The following is a 26,372-nucleotide window of genomic DNA, read 5'->3' on the forward strand; positions in this document are numbered from 1 at the left end:
AAAGACACGCCTAGAGAGGCCGCTGTTGACGTCTGCAGTTAATACTCGCTAATAAGACCAATTTCATGCAGCTGTCTCACCTGAGAAGAGTCGGACACGATGACCTCCCGGGCTTTAACCAATCCCAGATCCTCCAGTGTCGCCAAGTAGCTCAACTCTGCGACCTTCTCGGTGGGACTGATGGATGGAAACACGGCGGTTAAACAGAGGTTAACAACCACATTATTTTCCGTCATGATATTGATGTCAGTGTTGTTTCCTACCAGTGTGTTTTGACCACAGGGATCCGGTCCTGGTGAGTTTGTCTCCAGCTCTGCTCCCCTGTTGAGTCCAAGTATCTGCTCCTTTCAGAACTCAGCAGGTGAGACAGCTGGACGGAGGCTCGCCCAATCAGCTGGTCTCTGCTGGTGGAGTCTCTGTGCCAAACCTCCACCACCAGAGGAACTCTATAAAAAACACAGATACACGCAAAATTAGTTCCAACACATTACGTCACTCAGCACCCCGACTGAAAAAAATGTCAAACATGGAGTCCTATTGCACCACCTGCTGGTCCAAAAATGACCTTGCAAACAATGAGGAGGTCATCACTATGGGATTAATACTGTACCTGAGTAAAGGCGTTACTAGCATAGAATAGAACAGGACTTTAATGTCCACCAAGGTGGAAAGTTGGCCCAACACCGAAGATGCATTACAACTACATGACATATTAAAGGACTCTATTGTGCAAGCAGAATAAACTCCCTTAGTGATTAATTGAATTCCAGTGCAGCTCAGAACCATTTCATTACATTTTTTTCTAGATATTGTCTTAAGGATTTGATTATCATCCAAGTATATTAGATATAATTTCATCAGTAAAACACAAAAAGACCATAAAGGGGATACATGTATATGTATATTAAACAGAAATGGTTGTGTAAATGTATCCAGGTAGTGTGTGTGTGTTTCATGCTACAGAACAGCTAATTCACACTGAGAAGTACGCTGTGTATCATCTATACATTTTGTGTTTATATCTGAATTTGTTGTATTTATTGTTGTTCGTTGTGCTATTTTGACGACCAGCTGTAAACCTTTTAAAAACCTTAAAAAAAAGTCTAGTTTCAAAAGAGCGAGCACAATTAATATGGCAAATGATTATCAGAGAAAAAGGGGCAGGTGGGAGAAAAAACAGACATCTATGAGTGCACTGTATAATTTACTAATAAACAGTTTAAAAAAATAAAAAACAGTGCAATCAGACAAAACATCGATAAAATAGATAAAAACACTGACAATAAACAGGCCGTGGTCAAATTGCTTTTAATAACAGTAAGAGAGAAATAGCATCATTATTTATACTACCATCATCAGCGATTGACAAACAGCCTCCCCCCTCCCTCTCACTCTACCAACACATCAGTACACTGCATGTAGATGTATGTTAAGATAAAAGTTTTCCGCGTGTGTCCGTGTGTTCCTACCTGAGGAAGGTGTCCTGGAGCTGCTGTGGCAAGGCGGCAAAGTCGAAGGCGCAGTAGGACTGAGGCAGAGACACCTCCATGTTCCTCTGCAGCTCCACGGGAGGGTTAGTCATGATAGGGGCTGCGCTGCCGAAGAACTGATACGAATACCTAAAATACAACAACACAAAACAATCGCTGAACGACAATACGATCGAGAACTCTGTTGTGCACTGAGTCGTTGGTTACTTGGCAGTTTTAGAGGCTAAAATACAAAAAAAAAGGTAAAAATTACCTGAAATATTTAAATATAGACTTTTTAAAAAGGACATTCATAAAATGGAGTAAGATGGTTTTGCCATTCATTTTTATCTGTAATGATAATTACAGATAAAAAAAATCAACTTGTGACAGTGTCCACGTGTGAGTAAAGTGTTTTCATAACAAAGAGGAGCTGCTGGAGAAAGATGAGATCAAGATGCCCGAGGCAACTGACCACTTATGCAGGCCAACTTCACGTGAGTGTACAATGCTTAAAGTTCCAACGGTCTTTCACCTGAGCGTAGCAGCGACGGGGTGTGTCAGGCTGAGGTTTCCCAGGCTGCGGAGGTCCAGAGAGAAGCAGTAGTGATGGGCGGAGGAGGGGATGGACACTTTGGGAGCAGAAACACTGACAGATGATGCTCCGCCCTCTGCTGTAGCTTCGGTCCGACCCTGTAGTGGCACAGGAACCTCCAAATCTGGAGCTGGAACCATTAACAAACACAATTTCAACGTTACTCTTCCAAGGTTTGACCTGTCCAACGTCTTGTATGAAAATGACGTGGTATTTTGAGCTTCACCTGCCGGTCCTGCCTGCTCTTTGCAATGTTGGAGCTCCTCCAGCAGACTCTCTGCTTCACTCTCTGTATGAGAGGAAGGAGGAGGAAGAGGAGGACGTGGAGAAGAAGAGTCATGAGGCTTTTGGACTGGAGAGGAGCTTCGAGGTCTCTGTTCAGCAGGAGGAACTGAGGGAGGGGCAGATGGAGGGACGGAGTGCATCTGAGCTCCACTTCCATCTTTACTCCCTAAAGGCTGGAGAAAGGACAGACGACAATATTGCTGGGGGTTTTTTTTCTAAGTTTCTTCTCCCAGACTTTTCATATTAACGTAACGGAGCACAAACTACATAACTGATCTCATTAGTGGTGGATACTAATGAAGCACAAAGAAATCAAACATGTTTGAAAACCGTACCATCTGGAACTGATCACAACAAGGTCAAGACGTGTCTCAGTAGCTGCTCAAACTAGTCAACCTGTTATGAGGGACTCGTGCGGACTCAAGGGTTTTCCTGTCAGATCTCAAAAAATTGTTTGGCACAGCAAATCAAAGCACATGCCTGTCTAGCCTGAACCAGATTTTGCAAGTGTGTTTGCGTGCACTGTGGTGATCTGATTAGTCACTAAGATGAACAGTAGTTTAATATCTCAGACACGCAAAACTTAGTTTTCTGTAAGAAGCATCTGGTGAACACAGCTGCGTTTCTGAAAAACGCAGTCGGAAAAAACCTGCGTTTCTTCTGGGTTTCTAGTTTGTGCATCTGCACCAAAAGACCACATCAGAAAATGTCAATCTATGTCGTCTTTGTTCACAATAACACATGGAATAAACAGGTAATAAAACACAGGTGGACACACTGTCAGTTATTTTCTTAACCCCGTCACACACAGTAATTTCTACTTTGTCACACACAAGAGTAAAAAGTAGACCAGGTGATCAAAAAGCGTGACTCTTCTGCATGACAATGCAGAATGAGGAAAATGAATGACATGTAATTCTGAAATACCAAATTTAATCAACAACTACCTCTTAACACTTTGAATACTATGTTTTGAGTCAAAAAACAAACCATTTCCATGATGAGTACCTGTGGTGTGGCCTCTTCTCTTCTCAGAGTAACAGCCACTCCTACGTTCGGCTGCAGATCAGCAGGCAGAGCTGGCAGTGTCTGTTTGATGCGTTTTGGAGGTTGGAGTACGAACGCTCCCTCCACCGTCGCCGTCTTGTTCTCCAGATCCACAGAAACAGCGGACAGAGCGGCGAGAGAAACGTCTGTGCTGCCCAGAGAGTGATTCCCACAGCACAGGTGGATCTGAGGAGGAGGGACAGGCGGGGACGTATGATGGTGATACACGGCCAGTAACATGTAGTAGTGAGGTATCGGTCAGCCACCTTGACTCTCACCTCTAAACCGGGCTGCTGAGAAAGGAAGGTCTGGAGGATCTGTTTGCTGCTGCGGATGCGCACAGAGGCGCGCTCCGGCTCAAAGTCAGGACTCAGCAGGTTGTGGAAAGGCTCGCTGGTGATGTCGTTGCCCAGTAAAGAGTAGTAGAAGAAGAACTCTGACCCCTCTGCTGACAGTTTCATAGTGTTGGGGATCAACTGTGGGGAACGATACAAAATCACATTTTAACACTAAATATGAAGGCGGCGCTTTACGTTATCACTTGACGTTTATTTTACTATTTTTATCAGGGTTTTTTGAGTTCAGTTAAAGTTTAATATTGTAAACTCTGGAAAGGAGCTTTGTGGAACAAGGTTTTGCCCAATCTGTTGACTTTCTCAGCTGCATATACAACACTAAGGCTGCATTTTTGACTAAGCTACAGACAGGACAAAAAAAAAAAAAAAAAAATATATATATATATATATATATATATACATATATAAAAAGGTTCAACATGTGTACATGTTGAACCATGTTTCCCTGTGATAAATACACAATGTTTATTTTGTCTGATCTAAAATTCCAAATGATTCCTTTTACAAGACAAGACAGATAAACACAGATACGCATTTGAGAAGCTATGTACAGGAAATCTTTAGCTTTATGATTTCATTAATGGCTTACAACTTATCAAAACTGCCATTGATTAACTGTTAATCAATCAACTAACTAATAAATCAACTTATCTTTTTAGTGCCTCATTAACGAAAAAACTGCTTTGAAAAAATAACAAATGACCAACGTAACTATTTTTCAATTCACCAAACGTTTTGAATTAAGGGCTGACGATACCACACCACATGCTGTCTCCACCTACTTCTAACTGCAGTGAGAGAGAATTTGGTAGTGACTACGGAGTCGGCGTCTTCAGTGTTTCCTTATGACACTCTGGAGGACAGTGCTTGTTGAAGCAGTTCAGAGCTGAAGCATTAATGTTTAAACCACAGTTACCACCTGAGATGTTCAAAGTCATTTTGTGATGAACTGCTGTAATTTTCTTTCCCTCCGCTGCCCTTTCTTTGTTGCGCACCAGGTAGCGTTTTTTGAGGTCAGGGTACGTTGAGGTGAGCATGAAGTGAAGGGGTTCATTACATGGGAAAAGTGGAAAAAGCAACACTCACAACGACAGCAGGAACAAAGAGTGAAACATTCCAGCCAAGAGAAAGTGAGTGTTTCTCCGTTTTCTGTAATCACATGTGATTCCAGATGCTGGAAAGTTCTGGATGTGACGTGATGCTGGCTACATTATCTGAAGTTATCTAAAGAAATAACACATTTGGAAGTTATCAATGTGAAGTCAGGGGTCAGGAGCAAAGTGTTGTGTTTACCTGTTCTAGTTTAGTGGCAAAGGCCACAGTGACGGACAGGACAAACACGTCAGTGCAGTGATCTGCGGGTCCAAGCTGATGGTAACCCTGGTCTGGGATCAGTACGGCCTCCAGCTTGTCTGGGAGCAGCTCAGTTACTGCAGGAGAGCCTACACCCGACAGACAGGAGGACAAGAGAGAACATTAAATGAAACATAAAAAGAATCTGATTTAAAACAGTCACGTCTAGCAAAGGAGCTGAGACCAGAAAAAGGTTGCTCTCTGCAATAACCTCAAACACTCACAGTAAGCATCATTCAACTTTTTCTTTCAGACCATTTAGCTCAATTATTTTACACGTATTTTACTAATTTACTCAGCAATTCTTAAAATATTTACAACTGAAACTTTCAAATTATTCTTCTCTACTCTCTACTCTCTCTCGACTTTAGAAGAGCCAACGCTTTCACAGCAACTGGAGCTGAACTTAAAGTGAATCTGGCTCTGTTCACAAGTACATAGAGCACGGACAGAGCACAATTCCCTTTAAACAGGCTAGAAACCCGGCAACAGCAGAAGTAGTGATCAGTAGGGAAGTAGATCAGTGGGAAGTGAAAGACTCTGAATAACATATATGAAAGGGAGCACAGATAAGCAGGATTCACACACACACACACACACAGACACAGACACACACACACGCACACAGACACACAGACATACACACAGACACACACAGACACACACAGACACACACACGGAAGCGCATACTGTACAGGGTGGGATGTTAACACAGGTCACATGCCGGCTAATACATGTATCTGTCACTTCGTTGTGGAAGCAGCCATCATTTGGAGATTATATACTTTTTAAAGTCCTCCTCACACAGAACTATTTCATCAGAACGTTATCAGAAATGATCTAATAACCTGTATCTAATGGTGCTTTTCATGTTACTATAATTTACATGATCATTTTCACTTCCCAAAGGAAAACTAATTTTTTTTTTAAATATTTGTAACTGCTGTAGTCAAACCTGCCATGACTGGGATTACGGCTTAAAATGAGTGTAAAGCAGGTCCTAAATTCATTCAGTTTAACACACATTAATTAAGGGGCACAGATGACCCAACTCACATCTGCGGATTGAGAAAGGAATCTCTACTTCTGCAGAGGTTTGGACTCATCACAGGTCAGAGTGTGAGGAGGGCTTCAAAATCATGTTTAGCTTGTAAAAAGTATAAAAGTGACAAAAAGTGAATTGTAAAGAGCAACAGTCCGTGTGGCGTGAGCCAGTGAGAGCACGATAAAGCACTGACAGCTTACCAGAGAGACACAGAGGACACACTGCCAAAAGACAATTATTCACCAAAGTGTTAGTTTAAGCCCGTTCCCTTGACTTTCCCAGGTTTGACCTGCATCATGAAACAGCTGCATGTATGAGCTAACTAAAAATTTTATTTAAACGACTATTAATTTTACATACACAGGTGACATTCAAAAGATAAGAAAAACAAAGAGTGACGTGAGAACAGAGCAAATAAAACAAACAGCATGGATGAAGCGGCTGACCTTGTCGGGGCGGGGCCTTCCTGGCTTTGAACCTGTCAGGAGAGGGCTCGGAGGGCTTGGTGTCGTTCTCCAGCACCACGCTGAGGAGGAGGGCTGGTCTCTGTTTGGTGTATTTACTGCTCAGCAGTGGATACCAGCGAGGCTCCTGAGAGACACACACAGAAAACAAACTCATCTCCACATCCCTCATAAGAGGCTTTAATCACAACAGGGCAAGAAAACCTTCTTTTTACTGGTCCCAGTGAACGGAAGCTGGACATCGCTTGTTACCACATCTCAACTACTTCAGCCCCCCCGAGGCAGACAGAAGGTGAAGACATTTACCTGTTTGACCTCCTGTACTGATCGGAGGTCGAGGACAATGTAGCCAACACTCTCTCTCTTCTTGCTGACAGAGTCGACAGCAAAACACTGAAGCTTGATGGGAGTTCTCTGCAGTCTGGGAGGAGAGAGTCGTCACGATGCGTCAATATTACACAGCTTGGTAATATTTTTACAAAATCCAACACGAGAAGTGGAAGAGAAGGTCAAGCTGCTGTCAAGTTAAAACATGATATTTATGTCCTCGTGAGGGTTCTCATTACCTAACATTGCTATGATAATGCCATAATTAAAGGCAGCAGTCATCCGCTGCAACAATTAGCTGATTAATCAGTTAGTTGAATGCCAGAAAATTAATCAGCAGCTATTTTGATAATTGATTAATCCGTCATTGAAAGTTAATTATCCAGCAAAGATGTCAAATATTTGACAGTTCCAGTTTCTCAACTGCGAGAGATGGCTGCTTTTCTTTGTCTTAACATTACTGTAAACTGGATATCTTTGGGTCTTCATCTGTTGGTTGGACAAAACAAGACATTTGATGACGTCGTCTTGGGTTCTGGGAAATGTGTACTGGACATTTTACTCTGTTGTGCAGTGTCAAACGATTAAACAAACAACTGATCGACAAAATAAAAAAAAATAAATTTGGTCGATTATGAAAATAGTTGCAGTCCTACATTCTGTAATTCCAGGCTTTCAGCCCACTGCCCACCCAAATCTAATGGCAGTTCTTCACATGTTAGCCTTTTGTGACTCTCAGTTAAACATGATTTAAAGCCATCCAGTCATTTGACAAGCAGCTGTACTGTGTGATCAACTGTGTTAAAAAAAACAAAAATGATTATCAGAGAGAGAGTTGGAAGTGACAGAAAGTTGGGTTCTTTACTGAAAAGCTCTATTTTTATCTTTTTTTTAATCATCTACTGTTGTGGAAGATTTTCAACAAAGGACTCTGAACACAATTAAACACATAAATCACTGACAGGGTTAAAGTGAAATATCTTGTAAGTTACAATATAGGAGACCAACAAACGTTATCACAAGAAGTCAGAGGAGAGTCTCTCAAGAGAAGGAGTCTTACAATCATCTTTATAGTGTTTGTTGAGACAAAGAACTCAGTCCCTATTGTTCATCTTTACTTCAACCCAAACACATCATCCAATAAGATAGAAATATATTTAGTTGTTCACGCTCTGCACATGCACTGGCCATAAATTGAAGCTCAGATAGGCATAGCTTGGCTTATTTCCATTTATGGTAAGGCGACAGGCTGCTCCATATGCAGGGTCCCTGGACTCATAAAACATCTGTCTAAGGCCCCTGGGAGAGACCTTGAAACTTCTATAGTTGCATCATCCAAAGTGAATAAATGATAAACCAACTTTTCCTTCACATTACCTCTCAGTTAAATTCATCTTGGCTGTCTGTAATTATGTATTGTGAAAATCCAAACTGCAGACCTGTGTTGGTGCAGCGTCCGACGGTCCAGCTCCCAGGCCAGCTCGGTGCTGAACTGCGGCTGCTCTCTGTGCTCTACTGGGTCTGTAGCGAGCTGCTCTCCATCAAAGCTCGCCTGAACAACCAGACTGAGCCGAGGACTCTTCGGGAAGTGGCGACCTGGGAAAGGGGAGACAGCTTTACTCTCTAAACACATCCCACTACACTGGTTATAGAGAGATTAAACTGGTTTTCACTTAGAGTCCTGCTCAGGCTGGTAAATTACCACCAATCATGAGTATTTGCAAAAAGATTTTAGAGATGGCTGGTAGGAACCACTTCCGCAGGTAGCAAATACTCATATCTATTGCTAACTACATAGTCAATCAACACGGGTCCCCTTAAGAATGACCTTTATTCATGTCAAATGACCTAATGTCATTTAGAGTCCTACTTGCCAAATCTTGCTGTTTCTCTCAGCGTCTTTGAAAGAAATTTCCAACACTGTATTTGACATCGGGGGAGAGGAGGTTGTGAGGCTCATGTCCTATTTGTTTCTTGGCACCTGGAAGGTGCTCAACATCCCAGATCATATTCTTCATACATGTTTACAACCTATCTAGAATTTTGTCGTCATGATTGTGCAGACTGTAAATTTACTGTGTTGGTCTATTCTGTACACACGAAATGTATTACGTGTCTGTCCTCTGTCCATCTGTTAAGAGGGACCCCCCCCTCCATGTTTCTATTCCTGAAGTTTCTTCCTTTCTTTCCTCCATTAAAAGGTTTTTTTTTTTTTTTCAGAAATGTAGGGTTTAAGGACAGGGGGTGTCACGAGCGCCTTGAGGAAAATTCATGATTTGTGACGTTGGGCTATATGAATAAAAACTGACTTAACTTCACATTATTACTGACAAAAATAAATATCACTGAGATAAACAGCAGAATAAGTCAAAATGTTACAGAACTTCACTATACGCAGCCTTTAAGATGAAGAAGGCAACGCATTTAAGCTTTACCACAATATATCAAAATTCATCGCTGTATTGATGGAGTTAAATCCAGGCAACCAAACAAATAAGCAAAACAAAAACGCCAAAATTAAAGGACCACAAAATCATACATTTTGTGAAAGCAAAATTTTAGTTGAACTGTGGGGTATTTGATCTTATCTATAATTCAAAACAAACAGTCTAAATAGACTACATTTAAAATACAAGCCCAAAGTACAACCCCAGTACATTAAAAGGGATTACATGTGATTTCCAGTTAAGGCTAATTGCACGAAGAAGGTTTTAAAATAACCTGTGAACACAACAGGTTATTTAATTTTGCCCTGAGTTGTGTCTAATGCAACATGACTCCACATGGTAAGGAACTGCCTGAACAACAAGAAACCAGGTTGTGAGACTTCACAGATGGAAGAGAGTACAGGAGCATCAGCGGGCGACTGAACATAAGCTGAAACACAGCTGCAGCAGTGGTTAGGAGGTTTAGAAAGAGCCGTACTACCAATAACAGAAGGCACAGGGGTCGTCTTTGAAAAAGGAGGCCACACACAGTTCACTATTGCCACAACCTTGCATTGAAAAAGAGAAGGGACAGTGCTTCTGACTTGGGACAAGGATTGTCTGTGGAAACTGGTGTTTCAGTGACTGATCGGACCTCGTGAAGGACATTGTATGAAGTCAGCTTCTACGGACGGCGTTCAAGAAGAAAACCATTGTTCATAAAACGTCCCACAACTGCAGATTAAACATTGCCAAAGAACATGAAAAGAAACCTGATGAATGTTGGCAGCACATTCTTTGGTCAGGTGAACCAAGATAAATTTGTTTGGATCAGATGGGGCCCAGCAAGTTTGGTGTAGACATGGCCAGGACCACCACAGTGACTCCAGTGTGCCGACTGTGTAACATGGACGTGTTGACATGGGGCTGCATGAGAGCAAAAGGTGTAGGGGAGGTGACATTACAGTACAGATGGTACTGTGAAGGCAAGTTTGTACCCAAAACTGAATGAAAAGATGACTCCCAGTCTCAAGATGCTCTGCAGGAGAGGAACTGTCCGAAATGACAATGATCCCAAACACGCTGCAACACTCACACAAGAGCTTGTAAAGAAGAAAAAAGTGAAAGCTATGATCTGGCAAAGCCTTGGGGGTATTTTAAAGCAAAGGTTAGAGCAACAAAACCCCTTTCAGCAAAGAGCAGCTGAAAAGAATCATCGGTGGGGAACAGCAGAGCATCTCTCCACAGATCTGTGTTGGCCTGGTTTCATCCACCAACAGGAGTATCTAACGTGTCATCAGAAATAAAGATGGACGTACAAAATATATAAAAAATAACGAAGGGTGAACTGTTGTTGCAGTTTGACATTTCATTATCATTTAATTAGTTTGTTCGTCAAACAAATTGGCTTCGTTCTTTTTGGGCTTCGACTAAAAACAAATAAAATTGTTTTGACAGGGTTTGTGATTAGTTAACATTTCAGTGATACCGAGCAGGGGTGTACTCAGTTTTGCTGTCTACTGTACTTTGTACCGACTAAGTTAAGTTTAATTATACACCGCACCTTCCAAAGGGCCTCTCTGTGCTAAATGTGCCTTTCAAACCTTTGTTTTATGTGACGGAAACGATGAATGTTCCAGGTGTGGACGTCTTGCTCTAATAATAGCTTGTCCGTAACTTCAGGGAAGATCTAACGGACCCAGCAACAGGCTGCTTCAACCAGCTCCTTAAGCCGTGACTAATGACACCGGTGAAGCCGCTGTACACTGATGCTAAACGTGTCAGAAGCCTCTGATATCGGTTGACACTGGTAACATAAGGTGTGTAGTTCATTTTAGAAGCGAACTCTCAGCTGTTACTCAGGTTATCCTGCTTACCTTCTAGGATGGACACAACGATAAGAAGTTGGTCTGTCTTCGCAGCCATGTTGGCATTTGTACACTCTGACGGGGAACTTTCCGGCTGTTCATTCAAACTTCCAAACTCCGTTTTAAACCTTCCTTTAATTCTGAACTTACTCGAGGGCACAAAACCCAAACACAGCGGAGGGTCTGACCGTTGCAGACCCCAAACAGCCGCTTTGTTGTCAAGGTTTGGCGCCACCCATTTTGTTTTAAAAGCGGAAGTGATGATGGGGACGGTTGAGTGTTCAGCGTCCTCTGCTGGTGGGAGGTCAAACTGCAAGTGCAAGTACAATACTACCAGTAGTACTAGCACTACTTCTACTACTAATAATAATAATAATCATAATAACGATTACTATTATTATTATGGTTGTTACTATTATTTTTATTATTAAATACATTATATAGTTAAAGTCATGATCCTAATTCTATTTCTGATGTATTTTAGTTAGTGTATATTATTTGTCTTTTAGTTCTATTTTGGTTCTTACCTACTTTATTCAGACCTTGAGCCTAAAAATATCAGCACGTGGGTGCAATACCATTGCAAGATGCTTGCACAATTAATTCATTTTAAGTTTTTTTTAACGTGCAAAAAAACACTTTTAGACTGTGAAGTGCTGTGGTTAATTTGAATCATTTTTTGAGACTGATGAAATTACACAGCAGTACCGTGGAGGGTAGACTCCATATGTTTCAGTAAATTAATATGTAACAGTACATTTAGTTATACTCGTTTCCATGGTTTTAAAAATACATTCAAAATTCAAAACAGAGCAAAGACTTACAATGCTGCAACTGATGAAGGACTAATCCTGTTGTATTGTGTTCTCTATTATAACATAAAAATCCTACTTTATTATAGACATTTTATAGCTTTTCAGGTTATAAAAGTATCATAAAGATGATAAGGTCAACAAAAATTCAATACTGTCTGTGTTGCAGACACAAGGACTCCTTAATGTAAAATAGAATTATTACAATTATTTTTTCTTTGAGCATTTAAACTGATGTTGGTTAATATAATGCAGAAACAGTGTCACTGCTGAGAAAAAAACTCCAGACAAAAAAATATATATAAACATCCTTTAATCATGATTGCCAAACATATGAATTAAGGCATATACAGTATAAAAAAGCAACAGCAGGTTCCATGTTTATACGATTTCAGTGTGTTATTAAATGGATACATCGGGTGGATGAACTGAACATACCAAGCAGCCTTATGAGACAACACTGTGTCTCCCAAAAGTTGACAGCATTTTGTAAACAGAGTTCATAGCACTATATTCAAGTAATAGAATGATCACTGATACTATGTAGGTAAGGTGTTGTGTGAGTGAGGCAGAGCCGCTGAAAGACAAGGTGGGGCTACTGCGGTTTTATTGCCAGCTGTGGTGGCACCACAGTGACATTAGAAAAATTCAATATATCGTTATGCTGCATTTACAAAATTTACAAGTTACTGGAAATACAGTTTTCCAACTTGTACTTCCATTGCAGATTGTGTGAATGCAGCAACAGGGCTTAGTTAGTTAATGCAGCATCTGGTGGCCATACCGGATTGTGTTGTGCATTCACCATCACCTAAATAACTAACTACTGTATCTGATCAGCTAACAATGCTGTCTTGTTTTTGACATTTCCAATTAGTACGCTAGCAGGAGCATGTTAACGATCAGTGTTTGCTAAATGAATAAGCAAACAGCTCTGTTGACGTAACTGGAAGGTAAATCAACTGCTCCATTATAACGGCCGTATATGAATTTGACATGTTTGCATCAGAGAAGTGATGCCACCGCCAGATAGATAGATAGATAGATGACCTTCAGGGGTGAAGTGGATGAAAATGGAAAGAAATCAGTCACATCTCATGTAGCTGGAATGGCTTGACCCAACACTGGTCCAAATTTTGAAATATGCTGGAAAATTGGACAGTGGGTATCCTGACACATCGACACATTCCGCCTATATTTTCCACTCCCAAGAATTGGGTTTCATATATGGGCTACAGCAAGGCCATATCTGGTATCTGACTTAGCAGGCTGCCTAGGATTGTTGACTACTAGGAAGTACTGATGAACTGGACCTCTGGTGAATGAGGCTATGCAAAACTTTTTAGAAGTTTGGCAAGGTATGGAATTTTGTTTTGGTCTCAATTATGTCATTATAACTGTGCAAACACCACCAAATTGATTTCCAAATTCATTCACTTCATTTTCAAATATCCAGTATGACTCTACCAGTTTTTTCAATCGTGTTTCAATCATTCTGGTGCAGGTTAGAGTATAAAATTGATGTTAAAGGACCTTGTTTCAATTACTTCATTAGCCCCAGAGAAGCCAGATGCAATCTTGTGAACTCCGTTTTCACTACAAGATGTGTAGTCTGGATAATCGGAATGGATCAACCAGTGTCCCGAGGAAAGTGGCTCAGATGTTAAAGACAACTAGCAGCACCAGATTTTGGAAATGAGAATGTGGTTTGTGGCTCAGACTGGTTAAAGGCTGATGTTGATGATGCCCAAGCAAACGCCTACTGGCACTATATACTTGCTCTTGAGACGTGGCAGTGGTATGGCACCAAGGGTAAAACCTGACCGCTCTGTCTATCAGAGGCTCTGCAGTGAGCTAGTTAGCTTATAGAGGGCCTGGGAGCAGAGGCTGGGCAAAGAATTATGGGACTCCAGACAAGGATGCATCCCCACTGGGATCACTGAGAATGTGGGCATTTTACTTCAAGGACAATTCCAGTGTGATCAGTTTCTACTGAATTCCAGCATCACCGTATTGTTTTTTATCGCTATACTCTAGCCGGTTTTCTAGCTTTAATCGTGTTGAATGATATTTTCTAGTTGTCTGTTATTTTACTCATTATTCAAAATGAATATTATGAGAGAAACACTGTCTTATATCATGACTTGATCCCAGTCAAGAAGAAAGCATCAATTTGGAGTTGTCATGCTATACTTTAAACTAAACTGAATTTAGCATATTCCCAAACTGCTGTTGAATATGGTGCTGCAAGTAAATGCTTTTATACACAGTCTCTAAGTTCCGAAAAACAAGACAGAACTGTACAAAAACTGGTGAACTGAGCGTGAAAAATTTTGACAAGTTCAAATGACAAATGATAAAGCTTCTTTTTTGGTAATAAAGTCACTATCGTACCTGAGCGAACACACCGAATTCCATTTATTTTTGAGTGTAATGCTGGCTGTAGAGGTAATGTAAGGTAGATGTTAGAAAATGAGGAAAAACTCAGTTAACACTGGAATTGTCCTTCCGAGGTATTGTGACTAAAAGTATAACTGGCACATCTACCTCTCACGCTCAAACAGTATCACTCACTGGCATCCATCATTAGCATTCATTCACTTTGCCCCAGTTTGTACCTCTGATTTTATATTTGAGATAGAGGGCCAAAGATTATTCTTGAACTTGGAAACAGCAGTTGACAAAATCTCCCTGGAACTCTCAATCATATCACACAATCGTCCTCAGCAGATGCAGTTCGCCCGGTTGTTATGGTATTGTAGATGTTCGTTTTTTCCGAGCACTATAAGGACTTGTGGTTTATTTCCATGACAACTGGCAGACTTCATTTGCTGATGACAATAATTTTGTATGATCCAAAGCTATAAAGCTGCTTCTAAATGGACCTTGAGGTTAGATTGTTTTGTCAACTACAATATCTGATATGTTCCCTGATGACTGATGATCACATTCAAATAACAGACATAGGCCACTCTCAATCAAAACCTCGTAGGTTGTTCTACAACCCTTACCAAGAGACAAGACCATAATCCTTATAGACTCTAAAGTGTTTCCTCTAATGTACACTAAATTTGACGCAAGGATCGTCATCCTTCCTCGACCTAAACAAAGACAAGAAACAGGAAATGAGAACTGGTTTTTGGCTCAGTGTGCATCTTTGTTTGGGTCAAAGAATCAATATACATTGTGAGGAATAGGTAAAATTCCAATTCACTCTGCACCGGTTTGGATAGAAACAGCGGTTCATATCCATTGGGAGAATATAATCACTAGTAGACAAGAAGCTGTACCAAATTTTCTGCCAGTCCACCTGGAGAATGTTGAGATATTTCACTGTACAACTGAAAAATTTGACCTGGCACCAGATGAAATGTCAGGGGATCACCGAAGTCATTAGCATTCACCATCTAATGGCTTTGAAGGTCTGTACCAAATCTCATAGCTATCCATCCGGTATTTGTCAAAATATTTCAGACGGAAGCAAAGTGGTGGACTGACCGACCAACAATGACCGACCAACAATGCCACCCCTAGAGCCTTATGTGGCTTGAAACTCTCAAATATAAAAACACTGATTACTTTAGAGGCACAAACTAGAGCTTACATTTACCAAATGACTCACTGAACTTTTGCTCTCACCAAATGGGATACGTCATAAATGCAACATCAGCGTCAATGTCAGTACAGCATGTACCTCCAGGTCAAACTGCTGCAGATGAAGTGAACTTAGCTAGTAATGACATTGTGGTTCTGTTTCTGCTGGTTTCCCCAGCTCTGCCTGCTGCTCCCCTGCATGGCTGATGGAGATCAACATAGAGTACGATAAAGCATGTTAGTGCTCTGCCATGAATCTGTACAGAATATATACACCACTGGGTTCCTACATGGCACTGGGCAGGTCAATGTGAAGGTTTACTCTCACATAAAGACAATACAATCAACATGGTTACGCTCAAGTACAGGTTAGTAATACAAATGTAGCGTCAGCACTATGGAGGGAGGAGGACCACTTCAATAATCATAATGAGAATAATAAGGATAATAATAGACTTTTTAGCTTCCTAATGCTGTTTCCCAATAGAAGTTTAAAAAAACGATCAACACTATTGGGATAAAGTAAGTCATCATCAGTACATTCAGTCATATCATCATCATAATACACAACAATAAATGTGCATTTTATAAAGTTGAACACCACAGCAGGCTGAGTGCACAGCGCTCTGATGTTTTGCTTTATATGCGCCGCCTGCTTCCGTCCAAACTCCGCAAAACCGAAAGCTTCAAAAGTCTATGATTCTGGATTCGTACAGGTAGTTCCTCCTTCAAAAAGGTCCCGATCCTGCTATCCATTCATTTGTCTGTCCCTCTGTCAGCCCACCGGCTCCTGGGTGATGTGTTATAAAACAGGAGGTTGTCATTAGTAATAAATGAAAGAGGTTTTTTGTTTTTGTTCTCTGCCTCTCAGCGAGGCGAAGCTTATTCAACACCATGGAATTGATGTCTGATAAATCTGCCGTTCCTCATGTGAGACGTGGTCACATGGTCCTACTTCTTCCCTTCGCCCTCTGTGGAGACAAGAGGAAAAAAGTTCAGACCGTACACTGAGCAAATTCTTGAGAGTCGGTACTACAAAGAAAGTCGAACAAAAAAAAGCAAGAGGGGTGGCTGGGGCTCAGGAGGGAGAGTGGGTCGTCCTAATCACAGCTTTAGTAGTTCGATCTCCAGCTCCGCCAATCCACGTGTCAAAGCGTCCTTGGGCAAGACACTGAACCCCCAATTGCTCCTGATGGTCAGACCGGCACCTTGCACGGTGGCTCGCAGCCATCAGTGTGTGAATGGGTGAACAAGAGGCAAATTGTGCTTTGGATTAGAGCACAATTTCCCACTACAGCTATTTCCCATTTACCAAGTTGAAAGAACAAGTGCTTACAGCTCTATACAACACAAATGGAAACAAAGATGTTTGTTGAAAGTTGAAAATGTTTCAGTCAAAGCAAAGCTTTCAAGTTGACTTGTGCATCCAACTGCATTGCAACAGAACAATGAAATAGCTTTGACAAAAAAAGGGGAATAAATTGTTCACTGTCACGGAGTCTTTCAAGCAAGTCTCTTAAGGTTTACTATCACAGCAATTGAAATGAACTATCTATCTATTCTAACAGCTTTCTGGAAGGCAGGTAATCAATCAAAAATTAAGCATGGTTATGGAAGTGAGAGACTGTCTTCTTACAGAAAACGAGCCCATAGGTCATCTGTCCAAGCAGGTTATTACGACCCATACTTACGTTCTATTATTAGGTGGCCTCTAGTGCCCGTAGTAACTATGATGGGAGCAAAGGAGGAAGTCAGGTTACAAAGTGTAAAGAGTGAAAAAGGAGGTCGGGATGGATGGATGGGTCGACAAATACAGGACCTTCACACTAGAGACCGCTGTTTGTTTCCTGTGTGAATCCGATTGTTTTGTTGTACAACCTTAACTGCATGTTTATTATTGTTACCATGACGACCAGGGTCCAGTACGACTGCAGCCGGTATACTCCTATTGCTCCTACCCGAAGGTAGGGACAGGCGACCAGTATGGTCGTTAAATTTGGAGGGATTGTGGGAAAATGGTCAAAACAGATGTAAAACATAAGAGATGTGTAGTTAAAGGACTAAATGCCGCATTTACGCATACAAACTTCAACACTGGAGAAGTGGCAGGATGCCATTCATTGTAAATTAAAGCCTTAAAATTATATTTCACCCTCAGACAAAATGGAGGAAAAGATGATTGACGCATTCAGTGGATTCCTATTTCTCTAGGATAGAACTTTATTGAGCTACTAGGATTTGAATGGGAAAAACAATGTATGGAAACGTATGGCTGTATGTATGTAAACCAGTAGACATCATATGTTAATTATCTTGTTATGTTAAGCTATCAGATGGTGCTTACATTCAACTTTTTAAATCCGTTTTCCCAACATAATGATTTCATTATAACATTAACAATTTACCAAACGTTTCCTTGTGATCACGATATCTCGTTATCTCATAAAATGATCTAAATCGATGTCTTTATGGAGTCTCTCTCTACCTTAAGATAATGAGACAACACCATAAAACGCAAGATTATAAAGAAAGAATGCTTAAACAAAATGTATATTACCTTTATGATCACCATTTGTTTGGTCAAGATAATGAGAAAACTAATTTTGTAATGCAAGCAAACAGTTTAAAATCTCAAGACTAGAATGGGGCTCAGTAGAGCACAATCCTCTGCCAGGGCCGAATATTGACCAAAACGTTGAAAAAAGCCCTATCTCGCAATGATAAGGAAAGTGATAAAAAAATTCCTGGATCCACCCCGGATTTAACCGGATCTGCATCAAAATGCAATGGGTTCTTCCCTGGCCCGTGCCCCATCCATCCACCGTGTGTGGTACAAATCAGTTCAGTACTTCATGTGCAATCCTGCTGACAAATAAAGCAACAAGTAGACACGGGTGAAAACATAACCTCCTTGGCGGCGGTAATAAGGAGATAATTAATTAGGGATTTCAGATATCAGGCCTGAATGGTTAGCTACAACCCGTGCTTTGGCTTTCTTACAAAACTACTGGTGCTCCTCTTCATTTCTCTGCTGTTTTGTGTTTCCACTGTCAGCATCGCTCCTGTTAATCTCCTCTATTTCACAGCAATTACCATCTATAAATAACTGCAGTCGTCGCACCAGTACGGTAATAATCACATTATGCTGTTTAACTGCCTGGCAGGTACCAGCTGCATTATTTCACACTTTCAAACAACGGCAGTGACATATAGCCTACGAGAATATATGGAAAACACTGCAGAGTGGGTTTGATCTGCTGGATTATAATTTAAGCAACAAGGCAGGAGCATCACAGAGCCAAATAAGCAGCGAGCTGTTATTCCCAAGAGAGAAGGTTTAGATATTAGATTTATTGACCCACCAGACAGTGTGAAGATGAGACAATTTCCCTGCTTGTTTTGCTCCCAATTAATTTCATAAGATGCAAAGTAAGTGGATAGTTCTTGAGTTTGGATCAACACTGAGATCACACCAGAGATGAAGAAGATATTCAACACCGAAACTGACAAATAATGATCATAGACGCCGAAAGAGACACCACAGCGAGGCTAAATTTGCCACTACAGTTTCTTGTTTGTGTGTGTGTGTGTCATGGTTTTAATACAAGAAACACAGGCTATTTGTTCAGTGTTATGTATGTTAGCCTGCTGCATTTTATCTTAACTCTAATAAGTCAACACTGTTGAAACTGACATTTTGAAAATGCCTTCATTTTACGAGCATTCATGCTCAATTTAATCATTGACAGTAGCATAATTCTGAATTCTGAATCAGAATCATGAAGTAATGTAAAGTAGAGTAATTTACCAGGTTAAACGGGTAAATCATAAATGTAACTTGACATTAAATCAACTTTTTTCTAAATTAGTAAATTATATCATGTCATCTCATATTACTGCCAACTGAGTCTGGACGTAGTCTTGTTACTCTATATGATCGAGAAATAATGTCCTCTAGACAAAAAAGTATGGAAAGTCACTCCAAGTGGGCCCCTATCAAGAAATATAAAAATGGAAATCAGCTTTTGGAGGTGTGTAGAGAAATGATGGAGAGCAAGCCGGGCTAAGTTCTGAAATTCAAAAACTGTATCGCCCTTCAAAATATTGTAAGCAAAAAAAAAAAACTCCAACCGCGGTTGCTGTCCTCCTTATGAGACCACAGTCCGGTAGTAACAGGTCATAGTTTCACAGTGTTTCAAACCTACCAGCAGAGGAGTGTCCTGACACCTGCTGACTGGAAACCAGCGACCTGGAGCTCAACCCTTCAACACACAGAGGAGCAAGTGCTCGGTTAGAATCCACCTTTCGTCACATCCTGAACAAAACATTTATATTAGCAGATAAGCCGCGAGTCAAAGTTTCCCTTTCATCAGGCTCTCCCAAGCAAACTATAGATGTCAGAAGATGTCAGTCAGGAAAAGCAGGCAACTGCCACAAGCTCCACTGCGTGTTAGTCGGTTTCCCCTATTAAATAGACTGAAAATTTGTTTGGGAATATGTTCGGCTAAAGCACAGTATCAACTCAATAGGGGCATCAAAGTGGGTCCTGCTTTATTACCAGATCTTGAGGTCCTTTTTCAAAGGGGGTCCCTGTGGCAAAATCTGCTTTTAAGACATTCATTATTTCAGTGTTGTGCTCAAATGCTGCACACGTTCTGTTTAATCACATTACCGCAACAAATCTGGATCTAGGTAATGTCCCGGCATGGAAAAACTGTGCACCTCGGATATAACTTGTGGGAGGAATAGGGGGTTAAATGGGGTCAAGCAGCTCGTGTTTGCCCCGTGCCCCCCCTAGCAAGTTATTCCTGCCATGCCAAGATAAATGAATCTCTACTACTGTACTGAACATCAGAATTTCACACTTCACAATGATTGTGCTCACATTCATTCAACAATAGTATATCACACGGTTTTTAGTTACAGGAGTTCTTTTTAAACCTCTTGGAAGCAGAAAAAGTCAGAACAAAAAAGTTCAGAGCAAATGTTGGGTAGAAAAGATGGTGGCTAGTGGTCGACATGTGCTCCTCTAATAACAACAACCTATTTGTTCCATCCTAGCAAAACATTTTGGCTGGGATGGATGGCGTCGATAAAAACCAGCGCAAGCTCAATGTGGAATTTATTTCAGGACGTTTAACCTTTTAAAATGCACCGTCCTGACCGTCGGGCGCCTTGGTCTCGGTACTACTACTTCAGGTGTGTTATGGTCTGTGCTGGACTCGATCTTCACACGACCGTGACAAATTCTACACCGTTTGAAAGCTCTAAGTCTCCTGATCCATCTGTGCAAAGCGTTTTAGGATCCTCATATCACTGCAACGGTTGTTGACACAGAATTGGTTCAGACTTGTGACCATGGCTCCAAAGTGTTTTCCAAACAGAGGGTCTCGCTACAGGCCTTTTTCTGCCAAAAAAAACCCCATTTCTACCATGTTTGTCCCTTTTTTTTTATTTCGGGAACATTATTTTCAGGTTTTTGCACAGTAATGGGGGGTGTCTGGTGACAGGTTAAATTAGCCAGTGCCCGTCAGCTTGACAGATTTTCGGGAGCACGGTGTAGCTGTACCTTGGTAGATGTCATATTGTCCTGACATCAGGTTGTAGCTCATACCCAGGTGTGTGTGATGGTGCGTGTGGAGGTGTCGGGCGAACGACACGTGGTTCCTCTCTCTCTCCGTCTCTCTCTCTCCGTCAGGGGAACCTTTCTCGCCGGGCTGTAGAATACACACACACACACACACACACACACACACACACACACACACACACACACACACACGCACACACAACTGCATTTACACCGTGTCTTTTGTTTCCCGCCTCTCTATAGTCACATTAGGAGGATACTGACATTACTGGGCTTGATGAGACTGAAAAGCGCTGAATGCAGTAGTAAAGAACAGTAATTCTGTGTATGTTTTTTGTTGAGTATATTTTCATGTAGCTGCATAATTCTGTAGTAAAAAAATTCTCTCTCTACAAAGACAAAGCTGTGGAGGTTGTCGTCCTCCCACCTCAGTTCTACTCAACTTTATTGCCAGTATTTGAATTTTCCGGCTCTAGTAACTGGATAATTGCAAATTTGAGAGTGTTTCCATGCAGACTGGACCCCTGGGTGCTGCAGTCAAATGCCACAGCAGTTATAAAACCTTAGTAAAGGCCTCTTACCGTAATTAAGTGGTAGTATGGCACATCCACCTCATGTGCAGAAGTGGTTAGAGAGGTGATAAGTCACTTACAAATTGAATATCGAAGGGACTTGAAAAGAATAATGAAACTACTATTTCGAGGGTCAAAAATGAACATTCCCCTTAAAGTTAAAGGATCATAAAAATGGATCTGCAAGTTTTTGTCGACAATTTTCCAAAGTCAGCTATTTCCCTGCGGGCAGCCACCGGCTTTCACCCGTTTCACTCCACTATGAAAAGCAAACACACTTGTAGCATACAGCAGCTGAAAGGGCGCTCGGTTTTAATCGATGCTAGGACTGCATTTGATGCGCAGTTACAACCGCGTCGTAGGGAAAACGCAGAGGACAGTGGGTGCAGTCTGAACTGCATGGCAATGGAAGGATTGCGTAACTCCGCAGAGAAAAAAGACAAAAGCGAGTCGTGACGATGATCGGGAAAAAAACGATATGACCTCCCTCTCCCAACGTTTCACCCTCTTCTTTTTACAAATGTGTTTGGGGCGATGAAGCCAATCTGTCCGTTGTTTACACCTGTTTGGGGAGTTTCATTGATTTGTCCATATACTTTTTTGTGTTAATGTAACAGCTGTGAGAGTGTCGCCCTGGTGTAATATGGTCTTCACTGCTAGAAACTCAATAAATGAATCACAATATAAATGTACCTGTCCAGGGTGATTGCGTTAAATGCGAAGAGTGGAACCGCCGCAGTTAATTGTATCAAGCATTAGCGTGGTCACTTTTTACAAGCAAGGATTTTAGCTTCTGATTCCTGTTGCGTTGTGTTTAACCTTCTTTACTGGGATCCTGGCCTGCAGCGTATGAAGGAAACATGAAGGAAAACAAACATTTGGAGGTGTGACGCTGTGAGCTGCGGTGTGGATGTGGCAGTAAAGCGAGCGATGTCTCACAGCAGGGGATTTTCCGTGGTACTGGTGGCTCTGCTGCTGCAGCAGCTCCATGGCTGAGGACGAGGACGAGTCGCTGCTCTGCTTGCTGCTCACCGCTCCTCCTCTGCCAGGTGGAGTCACTTCCGACTCCTCCCTGCCCGCCGTCTTACCGTACAGAGGATAATGGAAACCTGGTGAACACACACACACACACACACACACAGGCAAACAATGACTTTCTGTGGCCATCTACAACAAAGAAGCTGTACATTTTTGTTTTCTGAAACTTTATTTACCACTCAAATAGTTAAAGATACGGTCCCTGAATTTGTGATAGTGTCCAATAGCAATCTTCATTGGGTGCTGGAGGCTAGAGTCTATATCGTAGGGTGCAGCACCTTAACACACACCTTCGGGTGTATGATTTATAGATCTAGATTTATTTCTTGTTTTGTTTGCTGCATCTTTCATAGTTTAAAGATGGTTTTGTAATGCAGAGGCTGCTGGAAGCCAAATGTTTCTTCTTTGAGGTGAAAAAAAATCATCCTGACCCCTGAATTTCTTCCTATAAAGGTCCTTAATTTTTCAGTAACAGTGCAATTTCAGCAGCATCTTAGATACTTAATAAGCTTTACGGGATTCATCTCACATTTGGTAAGCAATGAATCCATGAATGAATTTATCATTCATGGATTATATCATATTGAAGAGTTTTAAGAGGGATTGTGAATGAATTAAAGGGGTTAAAACCATTAGAGTTTCACTGAAATTGCAAAATGAATAATAATACAGTGATGGCTTGATGCTATTTGGTAAATTTAAAGTGATTCTTACCCTTTTAAATCTCTTAAACCCGGCACAAACCCCATTAAAAATACTTTAATACATTACAGACAGTTCCCTCGTGGGAAAGTCATCATGTTTAAAGCAAAATACAAACAGCAGCTTGCCAGTCTTTGTGGCCACAGTTTACAGGGCCATTTCCCTGAAATACTCTACGAGCACAAACTCTTCAAATTTGGCTTTTAAATGTTCACATTCTTCTATAAAATCCCCTCACTGCGTTAACAAATCTGCTTTGAGTCATAGCGAGGTTATCAGCCACTAGCAAACAGCTGCTAAATGAGGCTATTGGCACGTTACTAGCTAACAGTTCGGCTAATTTAGCTGAGTCTCGTCGAACTCCAGCTCAGTGTGTTTTGAAGCAAAGACCATTTACTGTGTCTCATTTACCTCCACTTAGAAACACGTCCAGTCAGTTCAGTTATTAGTGACACACCACAGCGTCAGAGATTTAGACATTAGCGAACCAGTTTTCCAGTGGCCCACCATACAAGCGCCAGCCATGATTGTTGGGAGGTTTATGATGGCATGCCAAAGTCCCTGTGTTGTTTATCTTCGCTTCAGGAATAGTGAATATATGGGCTGTGCACACAGCAGAGCTTAACCAACCTAGCTGTGTTCCACCGAGACTGTGTGTGTGTTTGGTTTCAATATAAACCATCACACAACAAAAAATAGCAGAACTTCTCTCTGTGTATGAAAAATCACCGTATAAACAGAATGAACCCAAAGTGAGATATCCTGTTATGAGATATCCAACACCGGTTAGGACAAAATGATTTTTTGGCAAAATGTAAAACTCACCGCAAAGGAAAAATAAAGCGTTCTAAACTAAATATTAATATTTATTAGGATGTGATCTTTAGTGTATTTAACAATATTGAGGATTTCAAATTGTCTCTTCTTTCAAAAACAGAAATGCATTGATTTGAAATGAACTCTCCTAAGTCCTAACAAACTAGCGATAAGCTGCCTACTTCCACATCTGCTGCCATTGTCATCTCATTGGAGTGGTGTTTGTGTCCACCTGAATAAAGGTAAGTCCAATATTCACTGTGCCTTTAGCTCTGGTTTGGTCTCCTCCACCTCCTGAGGAAAAACATCTGGCTCTTTTGCTGCTTAACAACCCTGTCTCACAGAAATTACACTTCTGTGACACTAAACTGCAACACCAAATATGTTTTGTAGGAAACATAATCTCTGGCTGTAATATGATCAGAGGAACATATTTTTTGAGTCGCTAGGAGGTGGTCCGGGTGGATGGGGGGAGTAAAAAGCGCATGACTGTCACACCGGAGACCAGAGTTTGCATCCAAGGTAAAGAAGGTGGTTTTGGTTGAATGTAAATAAACAGGTTGTGTCTGAAAACACTGAACTTTTTCTGTATTAAACCAGACCATGATCTTTCCTGAACCTTAACCAAGTGCTCTGAGAGTCTAAGCACAACCATAACACAGGTCAGTGATGCTGGTGTCACTACCAGTGGATACCGCACTGCAAGATCAGATATTTTGGTGGAAAACAAATACGTTGTCTGTGAACATTTTACCGATACGTTCAGTTTTAACATTTTTGCGACTAAATTCACAACACATCCCCATTATGTTAATAGAAAACATAATCCAGTCGCACTCGCATTTCCTAAAAAACCTATTTGCTGTTGCAATTTAGTTGTATAGAAACAGAATTTGTAGGGACAGGGTAGCGGCTAAATCCGCCACTTTCTTTGCCAGCTAGTCTTTATCTGTGTCTGTCCGCTATTTGACACTGACCAGGCAATATACACTGGGTTTATCAGGGCCTATTTGATGAAAATGAGGGCCATGCAATCAAAACAAAAAGAAATAAGGCTCTAGAGCTGATGACAGTTCAGTTATCTTTATCTCTTAGTTTTTTGTTTTTTTTTTGACTTGACTGCCTTCAGTGCTTAAACATCAAATGACATTTCAGAGGCTTTCATCTCTTACTATTCAACTGTTGGCTATTTTCTCACTTACATACAAACTGATGATTCAGCTGCCTACAGGGCTTTAACTTTCAACTGACATTTCAAATGCTTTCAGTGCTTCAACTTCAACTCACACTTCAATGCATTTGAGTTCTTCAACTTAAACTGGAGCACCAATACAATATTTCACAGACTAAGAAATGGTACTTTGCGTCATTTAGCTTGTTTACAGTTTTAAAACCTGCAAATTTCAGTGTAAGCAAGCACACTTAAATTTTTCAGAAAATGTATCCTTCTCTAGTTCACTGTGTAAGCCATCTTATCCATTATATCCATCTACCTCTAAAGCTCACTAATATATTATAGCCCATAGGTTGTTAAATTTTTATAAAAATATTAAAAATGACAGGTTAGCTGTCTCCCCCGTTTCCAGTCTTTGTGCTAAGCCACAATAACCAACTGCCGTAGCTTCATATTTTCGATAAAATATTTCCCAAAATGTCAAACTATTTTTTTAATGTTATCCCAAACCTTTACTCAGACTCTTACCTGGGTAATTGTGCACCAGGGTTGGAGAGACCCCTCTATAGGACCCCCCGCCGCTCTCACACATTGCCAGGTAGGCCGGGTAGGAGGAGTGCTGGTACTGGATGTAGGGCTGCTGGGGGGTCATGGGAGGAGACACTGCAGCCCGGGCACTCTGGGACTCCTCAGACAGCCCTCCTATTGGCTCCTGGGCCTGATCATCGAGCCCCTCCAGCCGGTCTGAATCCTCTGTGTCGAGGGCAGGTGGGAGATCGTGGGATCCATGGACCCTGTTTTTTTTAGCATCTCCGCCCACACCCATTCCTCTCTCTCCT

The 26,372-nt window shown here is 41.2% G+C and overlaps 2 protein-coding genes across 2 annotated transcripts in view; both read right to left on the bottom strand.

Annotated features, from left to right (window-relative positions):
- Positions 1–11,489, bottom strand: part of LOC120805432 (centrosomal protein of 120 kDa) — a 31,313-nt gene extending 19,824 nt beyond the window's left edge. The window contains exons 1-12 of the mRNA XM_040155652.1: positions 11,245–11,489; positions 8,381–8,537; positions 6,921–7,035; positions 6,597–6,741; positions 5,046–5,194; positions 3,675–3,872; positions 3,358–3,582; positions 2,291–2,522; positions 2,005–2,194; positions 1,470–1,619; positions 264–446; positions 81–177 (exon numbers count right to left, since the gene is read on the bottom strand). Of these exons, the coding sequence (XP_040011586.1) occupies positions 81–177; positions 264–446; positions 1,470–1,619; positions 2,005–2,194; positions 2,291–2,522; positions 3,358–3,582; positions 3,675–3,872; positions 5,046–5,194; positions 6,597–6,741; positions 6,921–7,035; positions 8,381–8,537; positions 11,245–11,293 (1,890 nt within the window). The 5' untranslated portion in view covers positions 11,294–11,489. The remainder of the gene's footprint in view (positions 1–80; positions 178–263; positions 447–1,469; positions 1,620–2,004; positions 2,195–2,290; positions 2,523–3,357; positions 3,583–3,674; positions 3,873–5,045; positions 5,195–6,596; positions 6,742–6,920; positions 7,036–8,380; positions 8,538–11,244) is intronic.
- Positions 11,490–12,370: 881 nt separating this feature from the next.
- The window catches only part of znf608 (zinc finger protein 608), a 58,307-nt gene continuing 44,305 nt past the window's right edge, over positions 12,371–26,372 (bottom strand). The window contains exons 8-12 of the mRNA XM_040154098.1: positions 26,062–26,343; positions 22,743–22,912; positions 21,211–21,358; positions 19,847–19,903; positions 12,371–16,612 (exon numbers count right to left, since the gene is read on the bottom strand). Coding sequence (XP_040010032.1) covers positions 16,593–16,612; positions 19,847–19,903; positions 21,211–21,358; positions 22,743–22,912; positions 26,062–26,343 — 677 coding nt within the window. The 3' untranslated portion in view covers positions 12,371–16,592. The remainder of the gene's footprint in view (positions 16,613–19,846; positions 19,904–21,210; positions 21,359–22,742; positions 22,913–26,061; positions 26,344–26,372) is intronic.

The sequence above is a fragment of the Xiphias gladius genome, chromosome 19 (genome assembly GCF_016859285.1).
Source record: "Xiphias gladius isolate SHS-SW01 ecotype Sanya breed wild chromosome 19, ASM1685928v1, whole genome shotgun sequence".
Classification (NCBI taxonomy): domain Eukaryota; kingdom Metazoa; phylum Chordata; class Actinopteri; order Istiophoriformes; family Xiphiidae; genus Xiphias; species Xiphias gladius.